The sequence below is a fragment of the Convolutriloba macropyga genome, chromosome 14 (assembly GCF_964194025.1).
Source record: "Convolutriloba macropyga chromosome 14, txConMacr16.3, whole genome shotgun sequence".
Lineage (NCBI taxonomy): Eukaryota > Metazoa > Xenacoelomorpha > Acoela > Convolutidae > Convolutriloba > Convolutriloba macropyga.
In genome coordinates, this window is record NC_134481.1 from 38,081,059 (window position 1) to 38,104,054 (window position 22,996).

The 22,996-nt window shown below is 36.6% G+C and overlaps 1 protein-coding gene across 1 annotated transcript; it reads right to left on the bottom strand.

Moving 5' to 3' along the window:
- Nucleotides 1-1,745: 1,745 nt before the first annotated feature.
- Nucleotides 1,746-15,001, bottom strand: LOC142353447 (uncharacterized). Its single transcript, XM_075405688.1, has 4 exons — nt 13,623-15,001; nt 10,209-10,516; nt 5,184-5,432; nt 1,746-2,412 (listed from the first exon to the last, which is right to left on the bottom strand). The coding sequence occupies exons 1-4, from the start codon at nt 14,917-14,919 to the stop codon at nt 2,179-2,181; spliced, it is 2,088 nt and encodes a 695-aa protein (XP_075261803.1). The 5' UTR covers nt 14,920-15,001; the 3' UTR covers nt 1,746-2,178.
- Nucleotides 15,002-22,996: the final 7,995 nt, after the last annotated feature.

Below are 22,996 nucleotides of genomic sequence, written 5' to 3' on the forward strand. Positions count from 1 at the left end.
AAACTAGAAAGTTCGGCAATTTTCTTTCATCTCATAATTATCCAAAATTTTGAAGGCCGTTTTTTGCATACTTGTCTGCTTTCTTTGTAATGCTTTGTTGAATAAAAAAATGAGAGGTTTTAATGAAGAGCACTGCAGGTAAAATTTTACCTATTATTAGCAGATCCCTTTCGCTATCAAAATTTTCACGCATATGGCAAACCTTAACACCCCAATTTATTTGTCTATTTATTATATGGAGTGTTGAAGCAGGCAAGGATTGGAAAAAATTGCACTAAAATTAAAATGTGACAGGACTACTGATTTGAAAAGTCCAATGCCCTCTTTTAACAGTATTAGGTGTCTTAGCAGGTAGATTGATCTAATATCATTCGCATTTTTCGCAACAGTTTGTTTAGCTCTGCGTTAAATTTCAATCGTTAATATACATTATAAAAATCAGGAACCCAAGGACTGTTCCTTGAGGGACTACATGGTTAATGGTTACCCAATATGAATACGATTCCGTTTTTAACGCAATGTTTTCTATTAGATAAACATAGCTGGCAGATTGCCAGAAAATAGCCGCAATAGATTTGTAGACCGGCAGTCTAAAAAAAACAGTAAAGACAGACCAAAAAAATTCGTCTTTTCATTGAAGGCTGATCTGTTATACTTTGATTAAAAATCTGTATAAGTTATTGCTGCCTCTATTAGCTGATCTCAAATAACTTTCATTTAGAGTGACACACACCTATTTGACCTTATCTCTTTGAATTAAAGTAAAGAAAAGTCAATTTCAAAGTGAGGAAGTCATTTTTGAGAGTGAGGTAAGTCAAGTGTGACCAAAAATTTAATCACGCGCATGAACAAAAAAACTCGCTCCACTAAGAGCGAAAAATGACGTCACACATGCAATTCAGTTGAAATTGCATGAACGAATTAACAAAAAGTGGTTATGACGTCATATGGTCGTAACAAAAATCATGACGACGAAATAAAAAAAAACCAAGAGAAGGCCAATAATAGCCCCAGCTATCGCTGTGCGGCTATTAAAAAAGACCCCACCATGGTTTCCGATTCCATACCAAACCCGTACTTTGCTATTTTTTTAGAGAAAATTCAAGAGAATTAGTTGACAGGTTTTGCTAGATCTAAAAAATACCTGATCTTTTCAGTTTGTGTCCGCCAGTTTAATGGGTGCATAATATTTGAACCGCCACTCAGACGCACGTGCCATATTTTTACAATGTTTTCTCATGCAATGACACGTGCTCTGTAACTGGGGGTGAATAACGTACTAGGGGGAACAAACGGAAAAGATCCGAAGTTCCTTTACGCGCAGTTTATCCTCATTATGATTATAATGATATCATTGAGTTCATTCGGGCTAATTTTATCTGAAAAATTACTGAATAGTATGAAAAGTATGACAGTAAGCATACTACAAAAAGAATGCATAGTGTCATACTTTTGTAACTTATAACTGGTAATAACTATAGTAGTAAATACCCCCTTTATACTTAAGCTAACTTTAAGGTAAATACCTCAACGCCCACTTAGCTCAGTGGTTACGACTTGCTACACAACTTAAATATTGCAGGTACCCACGCGGAAGTTCGAATCGCAGATAACGCAGACGGGAGTTAAGCTGACCATGCTACTTTTCATGCATTATATTTCAATCGAAAATCAAGATAAGCCAGTGTGAATTGGGAAATGAACAGAAGAGGACTGGCCATCCACAAAAAAAATCAGAATGTCCTTAGACTGATTCAGCGCTGATTTGCTCTGTCGCCAACCTCCGGGTTGTCTCTAAAGCGCCCGTGGGCGCACTTCGTCGCGATAACCGGCCAGCAATTTTGGATTAGAGGATCACAATTGTTTGTTTCTTTGGTGCACTGGAATGCATTCTATATTGAAATGCCCTGCTCAGTCTAGATTTTAACATTACCAATGTATTATTTCTCATATATAACATAACTATTATATTACTGTCCTCTTCTTTTATATCGGCATGCTTTGCGTTCACCGATCAAGTTCTTGCTTCTCTAACAGCAAGTTCGATTCAGAATTTCAAACATTGCATGCATGCTTAGGCAGTTGTATCAAATTTTGTTTCACTGGATTACATTCTAGGAAGCTAGACGAGTGCGAGGAAATAGATTCCCAATTCAATTCAAGGAGTCACTATGATTATTATCGTGGAACCGTTTCCACGTAATTTCCCGGGAATAGCCCTCTCTGGTAGTGGGGAGGCATCAACCCCTCAAACCATCCATCGTCATTCTTCTTCATGACGAAGATGATCTGACCCTCAACGAAAGTGAGCTCGTCACTCTGTTCAGCAGTGTAATCGAACAAGGCCACCACTTTCTCACACTTGTCCAAATTCGGTGGGCCTTGAGGAGGATGGTAACGTGTATTCGCCACCTAAATAGGAAGAACATCACCCAACTGCTCTCAAACAAAGGCTGTGGTCAATTGTGCCTTACTTCAGCCGGTGGTGAAGTGATGGATGGGATGAAAAATCGATTGATTAAAAAGTGCATCAAAAGAGACCAATAGTACCAACATAAATACTCCAAACTATGTTACAGACCAATTAATATAAATTGGTGGGGAAATTATGAACTCCCTGCTTTCTCCCGTGAAATGGACATTGGGTCTGAAAATGACTAAACAAACTAATGCGTCTTTTAGCACTGAAAATGTTTGTAAAAGAAAAGAACATGTTTAGTCCTAAGTAGTTGAAACAATTTATTTATGGTATCAGAACTGGCCAGGAGTGTACTGACAGCGAATCGAAAAGTGTCAAATTTATGTGACCACTTAGTAAATATTTTTTGATTGGCTCCACCAAAAAGAATAAAGATATAAGGCCCTAATTAAATTTTTCTTAATTCTAAATTCTCGCCATCTGATGGCACCATAAGACGAATAGTTACTACAATTTGCAAACTAATGCAAAAGATAGATTTTTATTTTTGAGGCAAAATTTTTCGCTGTTCTAGAGCTTTTTAGTTGAACGGGTAGGTAGACTATTCCAGTACTCGAGAGCTTTTTAACAATTGAGAGGTCACGTCTTTGACTAGTAATATTGGAGTTAAAATAGTTAAAAATTTAATCATGTCAAGGAACAATAAACTCGTTCCAATACGAGTGCAAGATGAAGTCAGGGGCAATTCAGCCAAAATTGCATGAAAGAATGAACGAAGAGCAGATTCGACGTGAGCTGGACCTCATATGGTCGTAACAAAAACCTTAACGAAGAGATAAAAGCAATAATGGGCCATTTACACGCTATTCCATAAATATTGCATATGAAACATTCAGGAATCTTTCGTTTCAACCATCATCTCTTCATAACAATCAGACGAGTAATTTCAGCAAATATTTTTGGTTTTTGTGGTTTTTATTCCGGCTTCCACAGTTCATGCACAAGATTTCCGAGACTCTGATTTTCGCATTTTCACCGTTTTGTCATCTTAAAAGCTTCCAATTAATACTCCAACCATAGGAATTAAGTACAATTAGAAAACTTAATTCACCTATATTTCACCATTGCTAATTTTTTTCAGTCAATGCTGTGACAGAAACTTCAATGCAGTTCTAAAAAAACATATAACTTTGGGGAATTTAGCTATATCACTCGAAAACAAAATATATCTTGGAAAACGCAACTAAAAATCCCGAACAAAACGTTGATTTTTTAAAAAGTGAGCTGAACTAAATGCATCAAAACTCAATAAGAGTGTGAACTCCATTCTATTAACACCGTCGTGCCACATGCTTCTTTTTACAAACTAATACAGAACAAGTACTTTGGATTGAACAAGATAAGCCCTTAAGTTAATCAGCAACATTGTTGATTTCCCAGTAGAATACGTCAATTTTTGATCTCTCAATACCTTCTTTAGAGATCCTTCGAGTTTCGAATTTTGCAAAAGCCAGGGGCAACTAAATTTAGAGGAGATGTAGTTTAGATGTTTTATGGGTGCAAAAAACGACCCCACAGGTGTTCAACCACGGGACTTCCAGGGTGGATTTGATTCTCTATCCCTCACAATCGCTTTAATAATAGCAACGGACTTGATTTCATAATGAGAGCAACTTCTAAAAATTGAAGAACTCATATGTAAAAAAAAGTTACCCAAGAAGATAAAGAATGTGTAAACATGTTTCACTAGTGATGTCGTTTAGCTATAGAACCAAATAGCGGCAGACGAATTGATCTCAAACGACTGGTGAGGTGATGTTTATTGGTAGGCAGTCCCTATCTTAAACTTACGGACTTTATCCTGACTGGGAGATGGGTAGTGAAAGTGGAGATAGTGTAAAAACAAGGGTTGGTCCATAAGCAGAGATGGTGTACCCAAATAAAAATTACCTTTTGCGCCTTAAGTTTACGCCTACATATCGTAGGTTTCTGTAAATCGGGAATGCGGAAGTGTTAAGGAATTTTATGTACAAACTTGTGCGATAATCTTGTTCCATTTTCATACTGTATGGCTGTTCTCGTAACTAATTACTATGGACAATTTTTGTGCTAATTTTGAGCTCTCCCATGAACAAACTCTGACACTGCTTGATTTTCTTGCCTATTTAAATCAAGTTCTTGTTTAACTATTCTATATGCTTTCTGAGCTCATCTATTTCTCCTTGTTCCAAACTAGTGTTAAGTGATGTTCTATTGTTCTCTCGATTTAGTTTGTCTTCTATAGTCCATTTTGCAAGTGCACTCGCTTCGATTTTGGCACTCTCTACTTTGGTCTTTTATGACTTGACTAATACTTTCACTTTAATTCATTGTCCTGATTTTTGAAAAGAGTCCCTAGATTCTTCCCAGAGGCAGTCAAATATTTTGCCTTTTGATGCTGCAGAACCACCCTTTACAGCGATCAATCAATTACACATGATAATAATAATTACCCGTTTCGCCTCACTAATGACAACAGATGCTTGTACCTGATTAGTGCAGAGTTCTCTCATTAAATGACTTCTATAAATCAATTAGATTTCTGAGCTTTTATTCTTACCTGACCAAAGTGGGGAGAATAGAAACATATATTTCATATCTGGAAAACGGAAATGAGCTATTGAAAATTGATTTATTAAACTGGTGATCTGCTGTTTTATAAACCTAGTCATGGTAATCAAGTTAACTCATTCATAGAGATCACACATCATTCACTATTTGTCACCTGTGGGTCCATAATAGGGGGTGCATTGGGATGGTGTCCTCCCCCTCCTCCTCCTCCCATGTGGTGCTGTTGCATCTGCTGCTGAGAATGTCTCTGCTGCTGCTGTTGTTGTTGATGGGACATAGGGTGCTGCATCTGCCCTCCTCCTCCTCCTCCTCCTCCTCCTACTCCTCCTCCTCCGCCACTCATGGCCATACTAGCCGAAATGTCCGCCAGATTAGTGACTTGCGGTTGTTGCATTATTTTCACCTAATATACAAATCACCATCATCGTAATCGGATCGTTTCAACAATTGCACACAATCGGATCGTTTCAACAATTGCACACTTTTTTGTATAAGGATGTGCACAAAGTCCTCGTTTGATCTTTTGACGGGGAACTTATTCACCTCATTGTGTAATTCAACGAGTGAAAGAATGTAAAATCCATTCAGTTGAAACACTGAGTGAGCTCAGTAAGGACTTAAGTAAAACGAAAAACGCAACTCAAAGGTAAAACGAGTTTTAAAAAACATTGCAGAACAAGTCCTGACCTGCAACTCAACAAGATTTCAGTGACAAGACGAAATACCAGCAGAAAAAAAATCGGATCAGAGAAATGGAAAAAAAAACAGTTAACATACATGTCAAAAAGCCACATGTTAACAAAAACCATTAGTGTGAAAGCAAATTTTATTTTTGTTCAAACACCGTTTTATCACTACTTTAATGCGAAAAAAATAACGCAGCAAAACCACTCGTTCTTTCTCTCTACTCCCTCTGTTTCGGTTTGACCAAAATCGCCACTTCAGTTTGACTTAAATGTGTGAACAGTTCATAGAAACAATACAGCGTCTCAAAACAACTACTCTTGGAATTGTAAAAACACCGCTGAACAAACCCAAATTTAATCAAAATAAAACATGATTAGGACTCCAGCAAACTATTGACTGAGATTAATTAATTTGACTTATCCATGACAACAAAAAATTGAGAATTGAGTAAGCAGATCGCAAAGATGACGCCTCAAAAGAATTCAAAATCAGCATTGCAAAAAACAGCAAGCCAAAACGTGAAAAATAATTCTACGAAGTTTCTTTGACTAAACAAAACGTGAAAAAAGCACGATTAAAATAATGATATTCGGATTTAAATCTGACGAAATTCTTACCTTCTGATGAAACTTTGAAAATTTTTGGTATTCAATCAGTATAACCTTAGAGTTATTCATAGATTTATACGAAAGATCAATTAGAATTACTTAAAATAAAATATTATAAGCGAGTGCAAAGCTAACTTTGAGGGAAGTCAGTTATCACAAAAACTTCACCTGAAAATGAACGTCAAAATTAACCAGAAACTGAGGCCAAGAGAGACGCAAATGACGGTACGCGCAGGAATTCAAGCTGCTGAGTGATTCATTATTTGTTCTTGGTATGCTCTCAAATGGCCTCAACGGAAAAACATGACGAAATAAAAAATACAGCAGGACAAGTCCTGAAACAATTCAAAGAACATTCATTGACTAAACAAAAAACTAGACTTAGAACAGACTATGCATCGATTGGAAAAACGATTTAGAAAAATACAATAAAAAAATTAAAAACAGCAAAAATCGAAGTCAAATTGCCCCACGTGAACAAACAACAAGCGAGAAACCGGATCTTTATTGAAACACCGTTTTTTAAACTTCTACGCCGCAAAACCACTCGCCTTTTCGCTCATAGCCAGAAATATACCAGAAACGAATCGAAGTAGAAAACCAAACTGACTTAAGGAACGTCCTGCATATTTATACTAATTATTTGGAAACAATAACATGGAATATAATGAGAAAAATAAATGACAAAAACTTATTTAGCATGTAATAAAAATTACATTATGTGACGCCAAAAGAACTATTGGCAAAATACCTTGTAAAAACACGTAGTTTAGGACAAACGCTTAATACCAATTTATTACCAACTGAAAGAAAATCAATTAAAAAATGAGTTCATAAAGAGAAAACTGAGGAAAAAGAAAAGATGGAGGATAAAATCGGGAAAAAATGCAACTTCTATAACCCTTTTTTGAAACTTCTTTAAATTTTCCGCTCGATCAGAAACTCGGAAGAAAACCATTAAACATCAATTACGAAATGCAAAAAAAAATACCTGAAAAAAATGCGTATAATTTAATTCAAAGAAAATTGAGCCTAGTCAATAAAAATGTCTAACTTTTAAGTGTCACATTATAGTAGTAAATCTACAGAAAAGCTCTTAGTTAAAAATTGAATTAAAAAACTACAGCGAGAAGCATAAAAGCAGAATTAGGCAAAAAAACTTAAAAACAGACACATAGGCAGAAAATCTCTCAAATTTACTCAATCTTCTTCGCAAAAAGCAATTCTAAACAAATTTCGATCAAAAATGAAAACCATCAATACTGCTAGATCAACTATTTTCAACTACACAACTCCCCAAATGCACTAAAACGCAGAAAACTGTAAAAACTACTAAAAAGTCATAACCGAGGCAAAATCGAATTCAAAATTGAATGTGAAGAACTATTTGCTTCAGAAGGTCAGAAAGACTTCTGAACGCACGATTAGATCTTTACAGAAAACGTTTACAAAAAACTAAAAATCAAATAAATGCTACCTGTTTTAAATACAATCCAAAAATTATCGATCAAAAAAACAGACGCTCCACGACTGCCCGCAACACTTTGAGTCGTAACACAGCACAGCGGCCCAATGTAATTCAAATTAATTGGATTGTAAAAACATAGGGCAGACAATGAAAATACCCGGCAGATTGCCGGAAAATAGCCGCCGTTGATTCCCATAACCACGATTGGGATTGAAAGAAAAGAATAATAAAAAAAACCATAACCGACTAACGTCGGGCGAATTGCTCTCAAACGACCGGCGAGCGGTTGGCTTCGTCAGTAGCTAGTCACGGGGGAGGCACCGGGGCTGATGGGGGGAGCACTGGGTTGGGGGCAACAGCGCGGTGGGGGGTGAAGGCAATAGTGGGGGTGGGGGTCAGCAGGGGGGGGGGGTGTCAACCACTAAGAACCGCCCTTCACACCATAAGTATAAGTCTCCAAAACAGTTTGAGCTGAAACAGAGCTGAAAAGCTCTAAGAGCACTTAATGCCTGCTGGGTGCTACCTGTTTATCCCGTTTTGAGGACGAAAAGTCAAAAGCGTCGGACGAAAAATCGGTCAAGCGAAGAATCGCATAAAAAAAAGACCGAAAGGACTAATATAATTGCTACAAACTTCTTTTGAGAGCAATTACAGATTTTTGTAGGAAAACAATTTTGAAGTACGAACTATATTGATGTCAGTTTGAAGTTGAACATGCTCATGTTTCATAGTGAGACGACACAGGAGCTAGTATCAATACCAATACGCATTAGAGATGACATTTCAGACTTATAAGAACAAAGTTCGAGTAACGAGCATCAAAAACTGGGTTTTATGGGTTTATCCCGTTTCCAATTCTGATTTCATTTTTTGATACTGACTCTGTTCAATTTGAATTGCTTTGCTGAGCAACCGCTTTCTAGCCTAGAGAAGTCAAAAAAAGATTTCACGCAAAATGTTGAACAAGCTGTGAACTAGAGCGTCTAAAAATACTAGGAATGGGTTTGGAACACCTTTCAGAAAAAATCAATCACAAAACAGGAAAATTACAGCTGCCAGATTGAGACAAACTGGAAACAATAACTTAATAGATCTGCAGTTTCAAAACAGAATAAGAAAACTGACGTTACAGAGAATTTTCTCTACTTTTGATTAATTAAGAGATTTTGAAGAGAGATTACGAATCTATAACTTATTGCTGCTTTCATTAGTTACTCTAAAAAACTTTCAAAGTAACTTTAGAGTAACACACCCAGTTGACCTTCGCTCCTAGAATTAAAGTAAAAAAAGTAGTTTTGATGATAGCGAAGAAAGTAATTTTTAGGACAAAAACTTAATCACGCAAATAAACAAACAGCTGGCAGATGGCCAGAATATAGCTGCAATAGCTTCGTAGATCTGCAATCTCCAAAAAAGTAAAAAAAAAAGACTGACCAAAAAGAAATTTATTCTTTTCATTAAGGGCTGAGATGTTAAATTTTGATTAAGAATCTGCATAAGTTATTGCTGCCTCTATTAGATGCTCTCAAATAACCTTCATTTAGAGTGACACCCATTCATTTCACCTTATCTCTTTAAATTACAGTGAACGAAAGTCAGTTTCAAAGTGAGGAAGTCATTTTTGAGAGTGAGGTGAGTCACCTGTGAAAAAACTTAATCACGCGAATGAACAAAAACTCCACATCTGCGAGTGAAAAATGACGTCACACACGCAATTCAGTTGAAATTGCATGACCGAGTGAACAAAAAGCAGATTTGAGGTGATTGTGACGTCATATGGTCGTAGAAAAAATCTTGACGAAATAAAAAACATAGCAGGACGAGTCCTGAAGTAAAGTTCAAAGAATTCTCATTAACTAAACAAAAGACTAGACCTAGAGCGGACTATGAGTGAATTGGAAAAACCATTTCGAAAAAATCAGATCAGAAAAACAAAAAAACAAAAGAAAATCAAAGTCAAAATGCAGCTAGCAAGAACTTTAAATTTGGTTCTAACAAAAAACAAGGCGTAGAATGCACTATGAATGGATTGGGAAAACCATTGGAAAAAAACCTGATCCGAAAACTTGAAACAACTGTAAAAACCAAAGTGAAATTGCCGCATGTGAACAAAAAAAACACTAGCGAGAAAGCGAATTTTTGTTCAAACACCGTTATCTCACTCTACTTCAAAATTAGAGCAAACAAAATTTCACGCCACAAAACCACTCGCTTTTTCGCTCCACTTCCTGTTTCGTCGTGACCAAAATCACTACTCCACTTTGACTTAAAAATCATGAAAATATGTGAACAGATCTTAAAAAAGACAGCGCCCCAATATAATTCAAATTTTTTGAATTGCGACAAAACAAGAGAAGGCCAATGAAAGCCTCAGCTATCGCTTCGCGGCTATTAACAACGATCTCTTCGTATAAACCTGTTTGGGTGCCTGTTGCTGCTGCGGTGCTGGTTGTTGCTGTTGCATCATAGGCTGTGGTGGGGGTCCCAGCGGTGATGTAGCCGGATGACCTTGATTCAATGACGCCCTGTGCCCCATATGCGGCTGTGGGTTACTTTGACTCACACTCGTATGGTGTTGGGGCGGTGGTTGTTGTTGTTGCTGCTGCTGGGGCTGGAACTGCTGGTTTATTCTAGCGTTGTTTACATTGCTCATTGGGTTGCTCATTTGCTGCTGAGGAGACTGAGCTTGATGTTGCTGCTGCTGGGCAAATTGAGGATTGTTCCCTGAAAATAAATTTTTTTTTGAAACATGTAAATTACTCAGACTATAACCCTAAGGTTAGATATCTACATGCTCTAAAATGTTAATAAAATTAATCAGCATTGTTATTAATATAGTAATCTTCAAATTGTGGCTGTTCGTTTTTATAGGTAAAAATAGGATTTGAAGGCTCCTATTTGTCTATTAACGGGTACTTTTCTGTGTTGATCGAGCAAAAACTCGGTTAAAACATTTTTAAAGCAAGTTTTACTGTTAAAAGTTCTTATTGAAGAGGGCAATTTGTTCCATTTTTGAACGCTTTTCAAGATTAAAGATTTGTTATTCCACTTCGTTTTCGTTTTCTTTTTTATAATAATTTGATTTGTTCTGTTGTTCTGTCTGGCGTTATGGCGACTAGTAAACATTTTAAAATTTTCGGATGTTTCCCATTGTTTTATATCTGTTTGTAGCTTCATTAGGCTAACTTTTGAGATAAACAATTCGGCTGGTAGGATACGATCCTTAATGAGAAGATCAATGGAGTGGTCAAATTTTTGACGAAAATAACAAACTTTTATTCCCCAGTTAATTTGCCTGTTTATGCGGTTTATGTTTTTCACTGTAAGAGTTTGGAGGAATACTCCACTGAAAGAAAGATGAGAGAGTACAACTGACTTGAAAACATCAATTCTTACTTTCAAAGGTATTTGATTTCTTACAAGATACAAAGAACGAATTGCATTAGCCATTTTGCTTAAAACTGAATTCAGGTGATTTTCAAAGGTTAAGTTTGAATCAATTTGTACTCCCAGATAACGACATGCATGAGCTGGTTTGATAACTTCGCCTTTAAAAGAAATTTCTGGATCCGAATTAGTATGATCTGTAAAGAATAACATCTCTGTTTTATCGGCATTTAATGTGAGTTGATTCTCTGTCAGGTATTTGTCTGTTTGTTCTAATATTTTTTCAATTTTTTGGGGAATATTTTCATTACGTTCGAATTTGCATATAATACTAGTGTCATCAGCAAATTGAACAACATCATTTTCACCTTCCAGCTTTTCAGAAAAATCGTTGACATATAACAGAAAAATAAGAGGTCCTAACACAGTTCCTTGTGGAACACCATGATTAATAGTTAATTTATCTGATAAGTCAATACCCAGTTTTACGCATTGTGTTCGATTTTCGAGAAAAGATTTGAGAAGTAAAATTGTTGGTTGAGAGAGGTTGAAATTTTCAGCTTTCTTGAGAAAGATTTCATGTGAAATTGAATTGAAAGCTTTTGCAAGATCTAAGAACACAGCACCTGTGTCGTTATCTTGCATATTTCCTATTATTTTTTCAATAAAGTAAAGAACAGCATCAGTAGACGACTTTCGAGATTGGAAACCGAATTGTTTTTTGTTCAAGAGCGCAAATTTTTCAAGATATTCTAATAACTGATTAAGTAAAAGCCTTTCAAAAACTTTTGCAAAAGTTGGTGTTACAGAAATTGGACGATAATTCGTTAAAACAGAAACATCTCCTTTTTTGAAAATTGGTGTGATGTGTGCATCCTTAAGAATTGTTGGAAAAACTTTCTCTTGAATACAATCGTTAAATATAATCTGAAGATGTGTCCCAATAGCATATTTTCCGGATTTCAATGCCCAAGCATTGATGTATCCCGGCCCTGGTGCTTTGTTGTTGTCTAGATTGTCAATAACTTTATAGATTTCCCTCAAAGTAAAAGGTCTAAAATTAAACTCATGAAAAGTTCGCTCTATTTTTTCGACGTTCAATGGAACAATCTGCCCTCTGTAGATGCCCATTTCGCTGAAAACTCTGTTAAAAGCGTTACATATTGATTTTTTATCTTTCGTTTTTTTACCATTCTCATCAATTTCAGTGATGTTTGGACTGTTATTTTTCTTTCCAATTTTTTTCTTAATGAATTTCCATTTCTCTTTTGTGGTTTCAATTTTTTAAAAAAAATCCTCTGAAAATTGATTTTGTGCTTCTTTCAACTTTCGGTTTACAAGGTTGCGATATTTTTTAAATGACGCAAAAGATTCAGCACTTTGTGTCAGTTTGTACTCATTGAAGTAACGATGTTTCTCAGAAACTAAATGTTTAATTTCTTTTGTCATCCAAGGTTTTTCTGAAGTAGTCTTTTTTATATTAGAAACTAATTTCTTCTCTGTTGGTGCATTTTTCTCGAGTATTGTCAGAAAAATTTTGTTAAACTCTGCAAACATTTCATCGCAGTTTCTTTGTTGATAAACTGTTCTCCAATCTGCAAGAGCCAGATCTCTATTAAATTTTTCCTCGACAAAATTTTTTGTATCTCGTTTAAAAAAAAATTTTGTTTTTCTTCTAACAAAAGTTTGCTCTGAAAAAATATTACATTATGATCAATATCGAAAGGAGGTAAGCAGACTTTCCAACTAGTGATTTGCTTATTAGACGAGAAACAGTGATCTATCAAACTTTTTTATTGTTGCTTATGCGTGTAGGAATATCAATGTTAGATAACTGTAATCCTAGTCCCGCCGCAAAATTAAAAAAGATAAAGGGAAAGTGAACACTCGGGAACGAAAAGAACAATTTCTCTGCTCTGAATTACTTAATAATGCACAGAATGCACATCCAAAAATAAATAGTTTTGCAAAATGACACTGACAGAAAATTTGACAAAAAAATCAAGTGATTCAATCTGTAACTGCATCTCAGAATGCAAAACGGTAGTGCACTTGTCTTTTAGGTGCATTTTGTAAACATTTGACAGAAAACTTTGCCTTTAATACAGCACTGTTTAGTTAATCGGTCTAGAAAATTGTAATGAGTTCCTTTAATTTGCTTTGATCTGTTTTTGGTAGATATTTTCTATTATGATCAAGGCCACTTTTGGGTGGCAGGCAATAAATTCCCTAAGGTGCTTTAAAAGACGGTTTTAAAGGTTATTTTAGACCACTTTAAAGACTTGAAGTGAAAAGGCTACCAATTTTGCAGCTCTTCTCTTTTTTATAGTGAACCAATAAGTTAAGATGCTTAAAATTGTGAATTAGAGAGAAATTTAGATCACGCTAAATGCAAAAAGACACCGACATAAAAGTCAGTAAATATCAGTTGACGTAATTTTACCTGCCAAATGTGGAGGGAGTTGCATTTGAGGTCTCACTATATTGGGCTTCTGCTGCGAATAGTAATACGGGCTAAAATCTTGAGGGTTTGGGTCCTCCTTTATCACAGGTCTGAACTCTCCGCCCACGTATTCCATGTCTTCTGGAATATTCGGAGTAGTTACTGCTTGCGAAGTTTGAGACGGCTTTCGTCCAAGCTTTTGCTGTATTACCGCTGGGTTCTCTGAAGTGTATCGGAACGCATCACCGCGGAACCGATAATCAGAAGCACCCGAACTTCCGACGGATCCCAGTCGATTACCACCCGAGTGAGGTCCGTATCCAAAAGCCTCAGCAGCGAACTTGTAATCAGATCCCATTCCACTAGATGTAACGCTACTTGTATCACTATGCTGGGTGTCATTCCTTGATACGTTATTACGATTCATCTCGTAAGAACTTCTGTCTTCGTATGAAATGGGCAGCCCCACCGACTCTATGTTCTGTGCTGATATATCTGGTTTCTTCTGAAGAGATTTCATTGCTAACGAGCCTGGCTGGTACGATTCCGGAGCAGTTGGGGCAGCAGGGACCGATACCGGTTTTCCTCTGAGAGTTCCTGTGCCTGAAATAGTTCCAAACCCTGAAGACGAAGAAATAGTTGAATGTGAGTTCAAAGATGAGCGAGAAAGTGTGCTGCTTGCCATCGAATTCTGATCTTGCATGCTGGGAATTATTGAACTTTTTCTTTGAACGACCGGTTGCTCGTCCTGTTTGAGGGCAATACCATGTCCAATATTGTCCAATTCAGACAAATCTACTCTCTTCCTCGAATACTTAATTGGCGACAATTCAGTGGCCGGTTTCCTGATTTTTGCACCTTGCGTATTTACCACTGACTTGTTTGAAGTAATGTTGCCTATTTCTCGCCTAGCGACCTTTTCTCTATGAATATCAACAGCGCAGTTGATATTTTTCAGGCTTGACTCGAGAGACTCTAGGTGAGCAGACTGCAAATCAAGCACGGCGATAAAATTTCCGGCCAAATTGTTGATCTGATAAGCGACGCTGGCCAAACTTTGAGTGCAATACTCTCTTGTTTGCTCTAAAACTTGTCCTTTATTTGGCTGCTCTTGGTACTTCTCGTCGCAATATGCTGCCAGAACATCCAAATTTTGGTGACTTGAAAGCAAAGTTTCCTGGCATTTAGGAATTTCGGTATTCAAAAGATGAGCTATGTCTACTGATGGGTCATTGTTTGTGGGGTTTATTTGGGGGAGTTGCTGCACCTGCACAGGATCGTACGCGTGACCGTTCATTGCAAAGGCTGAGATCAACTATGAAAGATTTATTTTTTACATATGCTCAAATCTGAAAACACATGTAACTACCAAAACTTTTGACATCACATTATTATTATTGGTTTAAGCACTATTAACATACTCAAAAGTGCTGTACAATAGATTTAGAACTAAAAACTTTTTAGCTTCTTTCTGAAGGCGTTCTCTTTTGGTGAAAATTCACATACAAATCGATTTCCGATTTTGTGTTAAAGAGGTGGTTATGAATTTTCATCTGGGGGGGGGGGGGGGGCTATAGGTTACATGCCCACTAAGCTGGGGGGGCTATAATGGGAAGACCCCAAATTTTATAGAAAACCCCTCCCCCAAAAAACAGGGGTAATCTCCCCTCCTGAGCGACTGTTCGTAATTCCAGTTTTGATCTGTTCACGATATTGGTGGGCTTTTGCTAACTACTGCGCAAATTTTGCGTAGGGCTTAAAAAATTTTAAATCAAAGGCCTTCGGAAATCCTTTCTCCCATAATCCGATTGCTCTGATACTTAACAGAGCATAATCTTCGTTGCTTGCACTCAACCAAAAGTTGGCAAGCAAGCAGTACCTTATATCGGGAGCAGTGGAAAGTGGCGCCCAACCACAAAGATGGAAACAGCCTCTAGTCTCGTGTACAGCAGATGTGACAAAGAACCCCTAGATAACCAGAGTTTTACCTTGCTTTTGCAAAGGCCTCCTACAACGCTCAGCAGCATCTTCTCTGCAAGCATTCAGGTTATGGGATAGGTGGCAACCTCCTGAGGTTATGAGAAAGCTACTTGGGCGGTCGAAAACAACAGTGGGCTCCCTCTATAATCAATTATAGGGCCTCTCGTGTTTTTTCTCTTCGTCAAAAGCCTACCAGTAGCAGAGACTGAGAAATTTGCGTTTGACGTCATCTTTGAAATTTGAGTTCAAACCCCCATAACTTTTTGCCAGATTGAGTAGTGTTATGACAACAACCAATATAAGTGCAGCGGCAATCAATTTCTTTGGGCAATCAAATTACAGCAATTGCAACTAAACTCTATCCACAAGTTTTCCGACAACAATTGTAGAGCGCGTTTGCTCTTCCACAAGTACCAGCCATAGGACAAACCGACTATGTTAACATTCAAAGTCACATCTTCCAGTCTCAAAATCTTTGTTTTAAATTAGCTCCACAATGGTAAACATTATCAATTGCAAACAAAAATTCACAAAACGAGATGTAGGGCCGCCATTTTAGCAGCGCTTACTACTAAAACGGCTCATTTTCTGCTCTCGATACCAAATGTAACTGCCTTTGAAACAAGATTTTAAAAATGATTGTCAATTTAAAACTTTCTTACGAACGTTTTCGAACTCTGAGTTCATCATCAGGTTATAAACAATACAAAATGCTAAAATGAAAAGCCAGAAAAAAATGCAAATCACTAAAATCACTCATTCAAGGAAATTTAAACTGAATTTTTACATATCAACAGTCGTATCTACAAAATTTTACATCTGAGTAAATATACATTTTCGATTTGATGTAGCAGATGCCCCCTGTCCTTGAGCGAGCTTGCGTGATGTGCGAAATTATACAAGAACCATGGCTCAGATACATTCTCAGGCACAACAACTGCCTATAACAATTCCTAAACTATTCCTAAAATCTTCAAATAAACTGTTGAACTGTAAATATCGATTAGATTTTTTGAAAAACTGTAATGACAATGATATCATTCCGGATTTTTTGAGGTTCCGAATTCCCAAGAACGAAGTTTTTCAGATCAAGCGGTGCACAGCTTTCAGAAGAAGCTCTTAAGGAAAGAAATAAGTAGTGCGGAACAAGGCCTAGATTGTTCCAGGAAAAACTTGGAGAGGATAGGTGCATTCTCAGGAAAGAGGTGAAAAAAGAACTATTACCTTCAATTGTGTACTGCTTAGAAAGGAAATGAGAGCTCATTCCGAATTGATTAGTAAAAGACTAGTTAGCGAAGCTGTCTGAGAGACAATACAGGCCTTTGCGGAATGGATCTCATAATAATGTTGTTACACTGGACTGTGTCGAACTCCCGTTTTATCGTTAGATCCGAAGCATCCAGTCAGGGACAAATTTAATGAAGTGCACTTCCTTGCGGATGTGGACAGATTAGTTCAGGAAATAAGGGAGAACAACACCGATGGTGAAAAGTTCTGTGAAATAGAATTGTCTGCCAAATGGTACGCCAAGAAAGTGCGTGAGACACCAATGGATAGAGGGGTTAAAAAAGCTAAAGATTTTTTGAAAGATCAAAAACTACTAGCTGTACCTTTTGATAAAAGTTAGGGTTTTTGTGTTATGAAACAGACAACATACTCGGATAAGCTAAATGAAATCCTGAGCTCAGACAGTTTGAGTCTCCTAATGGAGAAAAGGATGATCTAACAATAAGAACGGGAAAAGGAATAAACAGCAGTTTTCATCAATTAATGAAACAGGGAGAGATAATTGAAAAGATTTATCACAGGCTCAGGACAACTAAATCGCAACCGGCCAGGCTTTATGGACTTGCTAAGGTACATAAAATTGGTACGCCGCTTCGGCCTGTTCTGTCAATACCCGGTAGCAGTTACAAGAACCTCAAAAAATTTCTCTCTCCCTTTTTCTAGAAGTTACCAGGTGCAAATATTGAGACTAACTCGAAAGATGCCAGAGCAGCTCTAGAGACTACAAGATTGGATGAAGATGAGCTAATGGTATCTCTCGATGTAAAAAGCTTTTACACCAATGTAACGGTTGAGGAGGCAATTGAAATTGCGCTTAAAGAACTGTACTCCAGTGACGAGGTGCCTGAGATTCCGAGGTCAGCTATGAAGAGCCTTTTGAGACTAGTCGTAACGAATGTTCACTTTAAGTGTAATAAAATGTGGTACACTCAATCGGACGGTGGTTTATAAATGGGTGCTTCGCTGGCGGTAATTTTGGCAAATTTGTGGATGAAATCCTTCGAAAAATCTTTGCAGAAACCAAAAAAGGGAAGGGAAATCAAAACTCCTGACACAAAGGTGATATGCATTGACTGTAACCGACGCGTTACTTTCCGAGGGAAAAAGTTGAGTGCAAATCATGCAAAAACTGGTTTCATGCAAAATGCCAAGGTATCACTGACACAGAATATAAGACCATGCAGGAAATTGTTTGGATCTGTTTCTATTGTGCAGAAAAAGGTAGAAAAGAGGACACACTGGAATTGAAATTATTCAAGAGGTATGTGGATGAAATAGTGTGCACGGTAAAGTGGAACCCTCTGGATTACCTTGAGTATGCAAATTTTCTTCCCAAGAACTTACAATTCACTCTTGAGACACCAAACGGAAGTGGAGACCTGGCAATCCTGGAGCTAAACATAAACCTAAACGAAGATAGAAAAATCAGCTGTTATTGGTATCAAAAACCAACTGATACCCGCATAATTCTAATTTTCCGTAACTGTGCACCGTTACAACATAAGAGAATTGTGATTCAAGTGACTGTGCATAGGATTTCTAATGCGACCAGTGACTGGCAATCCTTTGATGTAGCTCTTGAGAAAAATCAAGACGTCTGGACTGAAAATCAATACCCAACGGAATGGTCCTCCAGTATTGTTAATGAGACGCTGGATAAAATAGTCACGAAGGAAATGGTAACAGCAAAACCACCCCAAAATGAACAACATCTTAAAAAAGCTAAAAGTCTTAACAATAAAGAGCCTAAACTTAGGTTTTTTGTTCAATACAGAGGAAATATCACAAAAATTTTTGCAAATAGACTGAAAAAATTGTGTGATATTCAAATCATTTTCACAACAAGAGAGCTAAGAACTTGCTTGCCCACCCTGAAATCAGCTTTTGATAAGAATCTGAAATCCCATGTGGTATATAAAGTTACATGTAATGGATGCGGTTCCATCTATGTTTGCCAAACCAGCCGACACGTTACCACTAGAAATTCAGAGCATCAAAAGAAGGATTCCCCTGTTGGACAACACCTTGTTTAATGTTGTGGTTCAACGCATAACGTAAAATGGAGATTCTTGATGCATGTCGCGGGGTTGAAAAACTAATGACGATAGAAGAGATCTACATCAAAAAGTTGAAACCGCAATCGAATACGCGCGATGAGTATCGGGGGCGGGAATTGACATTGAGGTACTAGTTCAAATACAAAATTTTGACTTTTGAAGTTCAAAAACTATTCTGGTACATGTTATTTCGAAATTTTGTCAACCCCAAAAAATAAAACATAAAAACAGATAGGAATGAAAGTAAAAATCCTTTTTCAGGAAAAGAAAGCATTATACCCGGGATTTTCATAAAATCCGGAATAAAAAATGAATTGATTTTAGTGTAATAAGTGTAAATAAAATGTTGTATATGTAATTTTAACTGTAAATAATTTCAAAAATTATATTTTACTTTAACTCATTTTTTAGAATTATAGGCAAAGACAAGATTATATACTTTGTAAATACTTTCATTTAATTTTTTAAACCTGACGATGAACGCAATGTTCAAAAACGTTCGTCAATTTAAGTTTTATTTGACAATTACTTCTCTGCATCTTAAAAATCCTACATAAATTACCTTAAACTCACTTTGGTTTTGTTCAATTGTAAAGTTCAGATTTTTGTTTCATGTCGTGTCTTTCTTTCATGTTGGAATTTTGTCTCCAGACTATGTTTTCAGTGTCAATTCTCTTGTTCGGTATTTGTCGTGCGTGTTGCTGGCTGGTTTCAGTGTTCTTATATAGAGCGCCTCTAGTGTCATTAACTTAAATTGGTTGCCGCAATGGTATTGTACCTTCCACTGGAAAGCTGTTCTATCATCGATGCACTCAATTGCATGTACTCCCAGTGAGTCCGCCTTGGCATGATCTGCAAGCCTTGTGTTAATATGTCGGCATGTCTGCCCTACATAGATGGATATGCATCCATTACAAGTGAGTTCTTAAACCACGTGGGATTTGAGGTCATTATCAAAGCTAGACTTAGCGCTAGGTAAACAGATCTTAAATTTCCGAATGGCAAAAAATGTCTGTACAGGATGAATTTTGTTCAGCTCATTAACAAATTCATTAGAGATGTTGCCTTTGTACTGCAATATAAATTCTTGTTTATCATTATTTTTCTGCTGTTTTACAGCTACAACCGCGTTATATCCTTTTCTTTGTTTTTTCGGTCGCAGTTGGTTAATTGTATCCTTGACAATAGTCCCCACCCAATGCCTAAGATACTGATTACGTTTCAAAATTTCTTCATTCTTTGTCAGTAATTCATGGAACGCTTCTTAATTGCTGGTGGCTTGGAACAGGCGGTGTATTGTTCCCTGTATTATTGTTTTTTAATGTTGAAGGGGTGCACAGCTACGATAGTTCAGAATTGTTCCAGTATCTGATGGTTTTTGAAACTCAATTTTATTACATGTAGCAGTAGTAGTAAGAGAAGTAAATTCCCACAAGAGGAATGCATAGTAAAAAAGACATAACAGCACCAATTTAGACAGCAAAAAGAGTAAGTTACGACCACGTAACTTCCTTAATCACCCTCGCGCAGGTTCAGTTATCACATCAAGAAAATTTTTTGGCAAAATGACTCGAGTTTAGAATGTATAAAAGTCGTATGCATTTAAATTAGAGCTGCTTGAGACCAAAAGTTATCAATATGAAGACCAAAACATAAATGTCAAGAAAAAAACAACTTTGAGCTTCATTTTAAACGTTCTAGTTAATGAAGCTATTGAAAAAGCCTCGAGGATCCTGTACTCTAGTGACCACGCCCCAGAGACGTCAAGATGGACTTTGAAAACAATCTTGAAGCTAGCTGTGACAATGATCTGTTTTAAATGCAATGACATTTGGTTTTCTCAGGTGGATGGCTTTGCAATGAGAGCATCACGTGCAGTAACTCTGGCAAAAACTTGGATGAAATCAATTGAACATCATATCAACCAACAAAAGAGACCGTCAATAAGCTCCCTAAAAATGATTTTGAGGCCTGCCCTGAATGCAACCGCAGAGTCACTTATAGGGCAAAAGGTGAATCTGAAATATGTGATAATTCTTTTCATGCAAAATTCCAAAACATTGATGATCAATTGTACGCTAAAATGAAAAACATGATGTGGTATTGCTCTAATTGTCAGAAAGTTAACAAACTAGACAGTGAACCTGGAAATGAACGACAATTTTTCCAAAGATATGAAACCCAAACAATTTGTACTCTGAGTGACGAACTGTACAGATTGCTCAAAAAGGTAAACACCCTTCATACGAAATTCGAATTCACAACAGAGACGCCAGACAAAAATGGCAATATAGCTTTTCTAGACATGATCATCAATGTAAAAACATCAAAACAAAAAAACGGCGAGTGGTACAGGAAACCAGATGCTACGGGAGTTGTCCTGAATTTCCGTAGCTGTGCACCAATCAAACATAAGTAAAATATCGTTGAAGGAACCGTTCACCGTGTTTTTGGAAGCAATGGAACAAAGATCTGAAGGATAATGAAAATATTTGGTTAAAAAACACAATATTAATAAATATAATTTACATAAAACATATTTTAAAAAATACAAAATGTATATTTGCTTAAAAACAATATGGTCATACACTGATGGTTGGACTTCTAGGACAATCAACGATGCTTTACAAAAACTAAAAAATAAAGTGTTTGCGAGAAAGTCCAACAGAGGGGACAAAAACAACAACCGAAAGATATTAAACCATTATTTTTTTGCAGTACCGATGTAACATCAGCCTGCAATTTCAGCGAAACTTCAGAAGAAAACATGCCAATTGATAAACCTCTTCACCATGCGACAACTATGAACATGGTCCGTGAAATCTAGTTTTGATAGCAATGTGATATCTCATGTGGTCTACAAAATCAGATGTTGTGGATGCGATTCCACCTATATCGGCCAAAAGTAAAGACATTTTGCCAAGAGAATTTATGAGGCTCAAACAATTGATTCACTTGTGGCCAAACAATTTGTGGAATGCTTTGGGGCTCTAACAGCTTTTAATTATAAGATAATTGATTGGTGCCCGGATGTCGAAAAACTTACAACCATAAAAGCTCTACATATTAGTAGACGCAAGTCACAATTGGAAACACCGGACGAGTACAAGAACTGGGATCTAACACTGAAATAATAAAATCAAGAAGCATTTCCTCCCTTAAAATGTTTTCGAAGTGTCATGTGAGCAATGGTAAATCGATCATGAAAACCAAGATCTCCCATTCAAACTTATGAGGAGAAAGACTCATATTATTAGTTTCACAGGTCTTTTAACTATTTAAAACCTCCTGAAGTGCAAACCTTACGGAATTAAAGAAAAACTCGAAAATGTTAATAGATAATCGCGACACGATGGTGTATGTATAAACATTTGTAAGTAATCAACTTAACAAGTTTTTCACTCCTGACGACGCAAGTTATTGCGAAAATGTTTGAGTATATTATCATTTTTAAATCGATTTTTAACTCTTTTTAACTTACAGAATGTTTAGAGGATTGGACTAAACCAGATAAATCGTCAACCCTATAAAAACACCCAAAATTTAAAAGACTTCATAATGAGAATCAAACTTTTGACCTATCAAAACGCAAACTTCAATCACCCCATCTTGTCTTAGCTACAGTTAGTTAATTAAATGGTTAAGAAACCAAAAACAAAGAAACCAACTAACTTCTAATGATTCGCTCTCCTTCGACTACTCTGGGCAAAACAATTTAGAAGTATCTAGCTTAAAAACAAATTATAGGTTCAAAAAAAGACAGTGCAACTACGAACATCCAAGAATGCAGTTTGACATCTGAAATATTAAGCTACAATACTTTTGTTTCTTTCGCAAAATGTCGCTTTTATATTGGCAAAAATTTTAATTGTGAATGACGGCTAAAAAAATTACCTTGGGCTAATTCAAAGTTTGAAAAAAATTACCTTAGGAATCAATTAAAAATCTAAAACAGAAATGAAAACCTAAAATATGAACAGGAAAGACGCACAGGTTTAAAAGAACTACTTCAAACTTTTTTTCGTGAGCAACCATTTATTTTAATGCTAA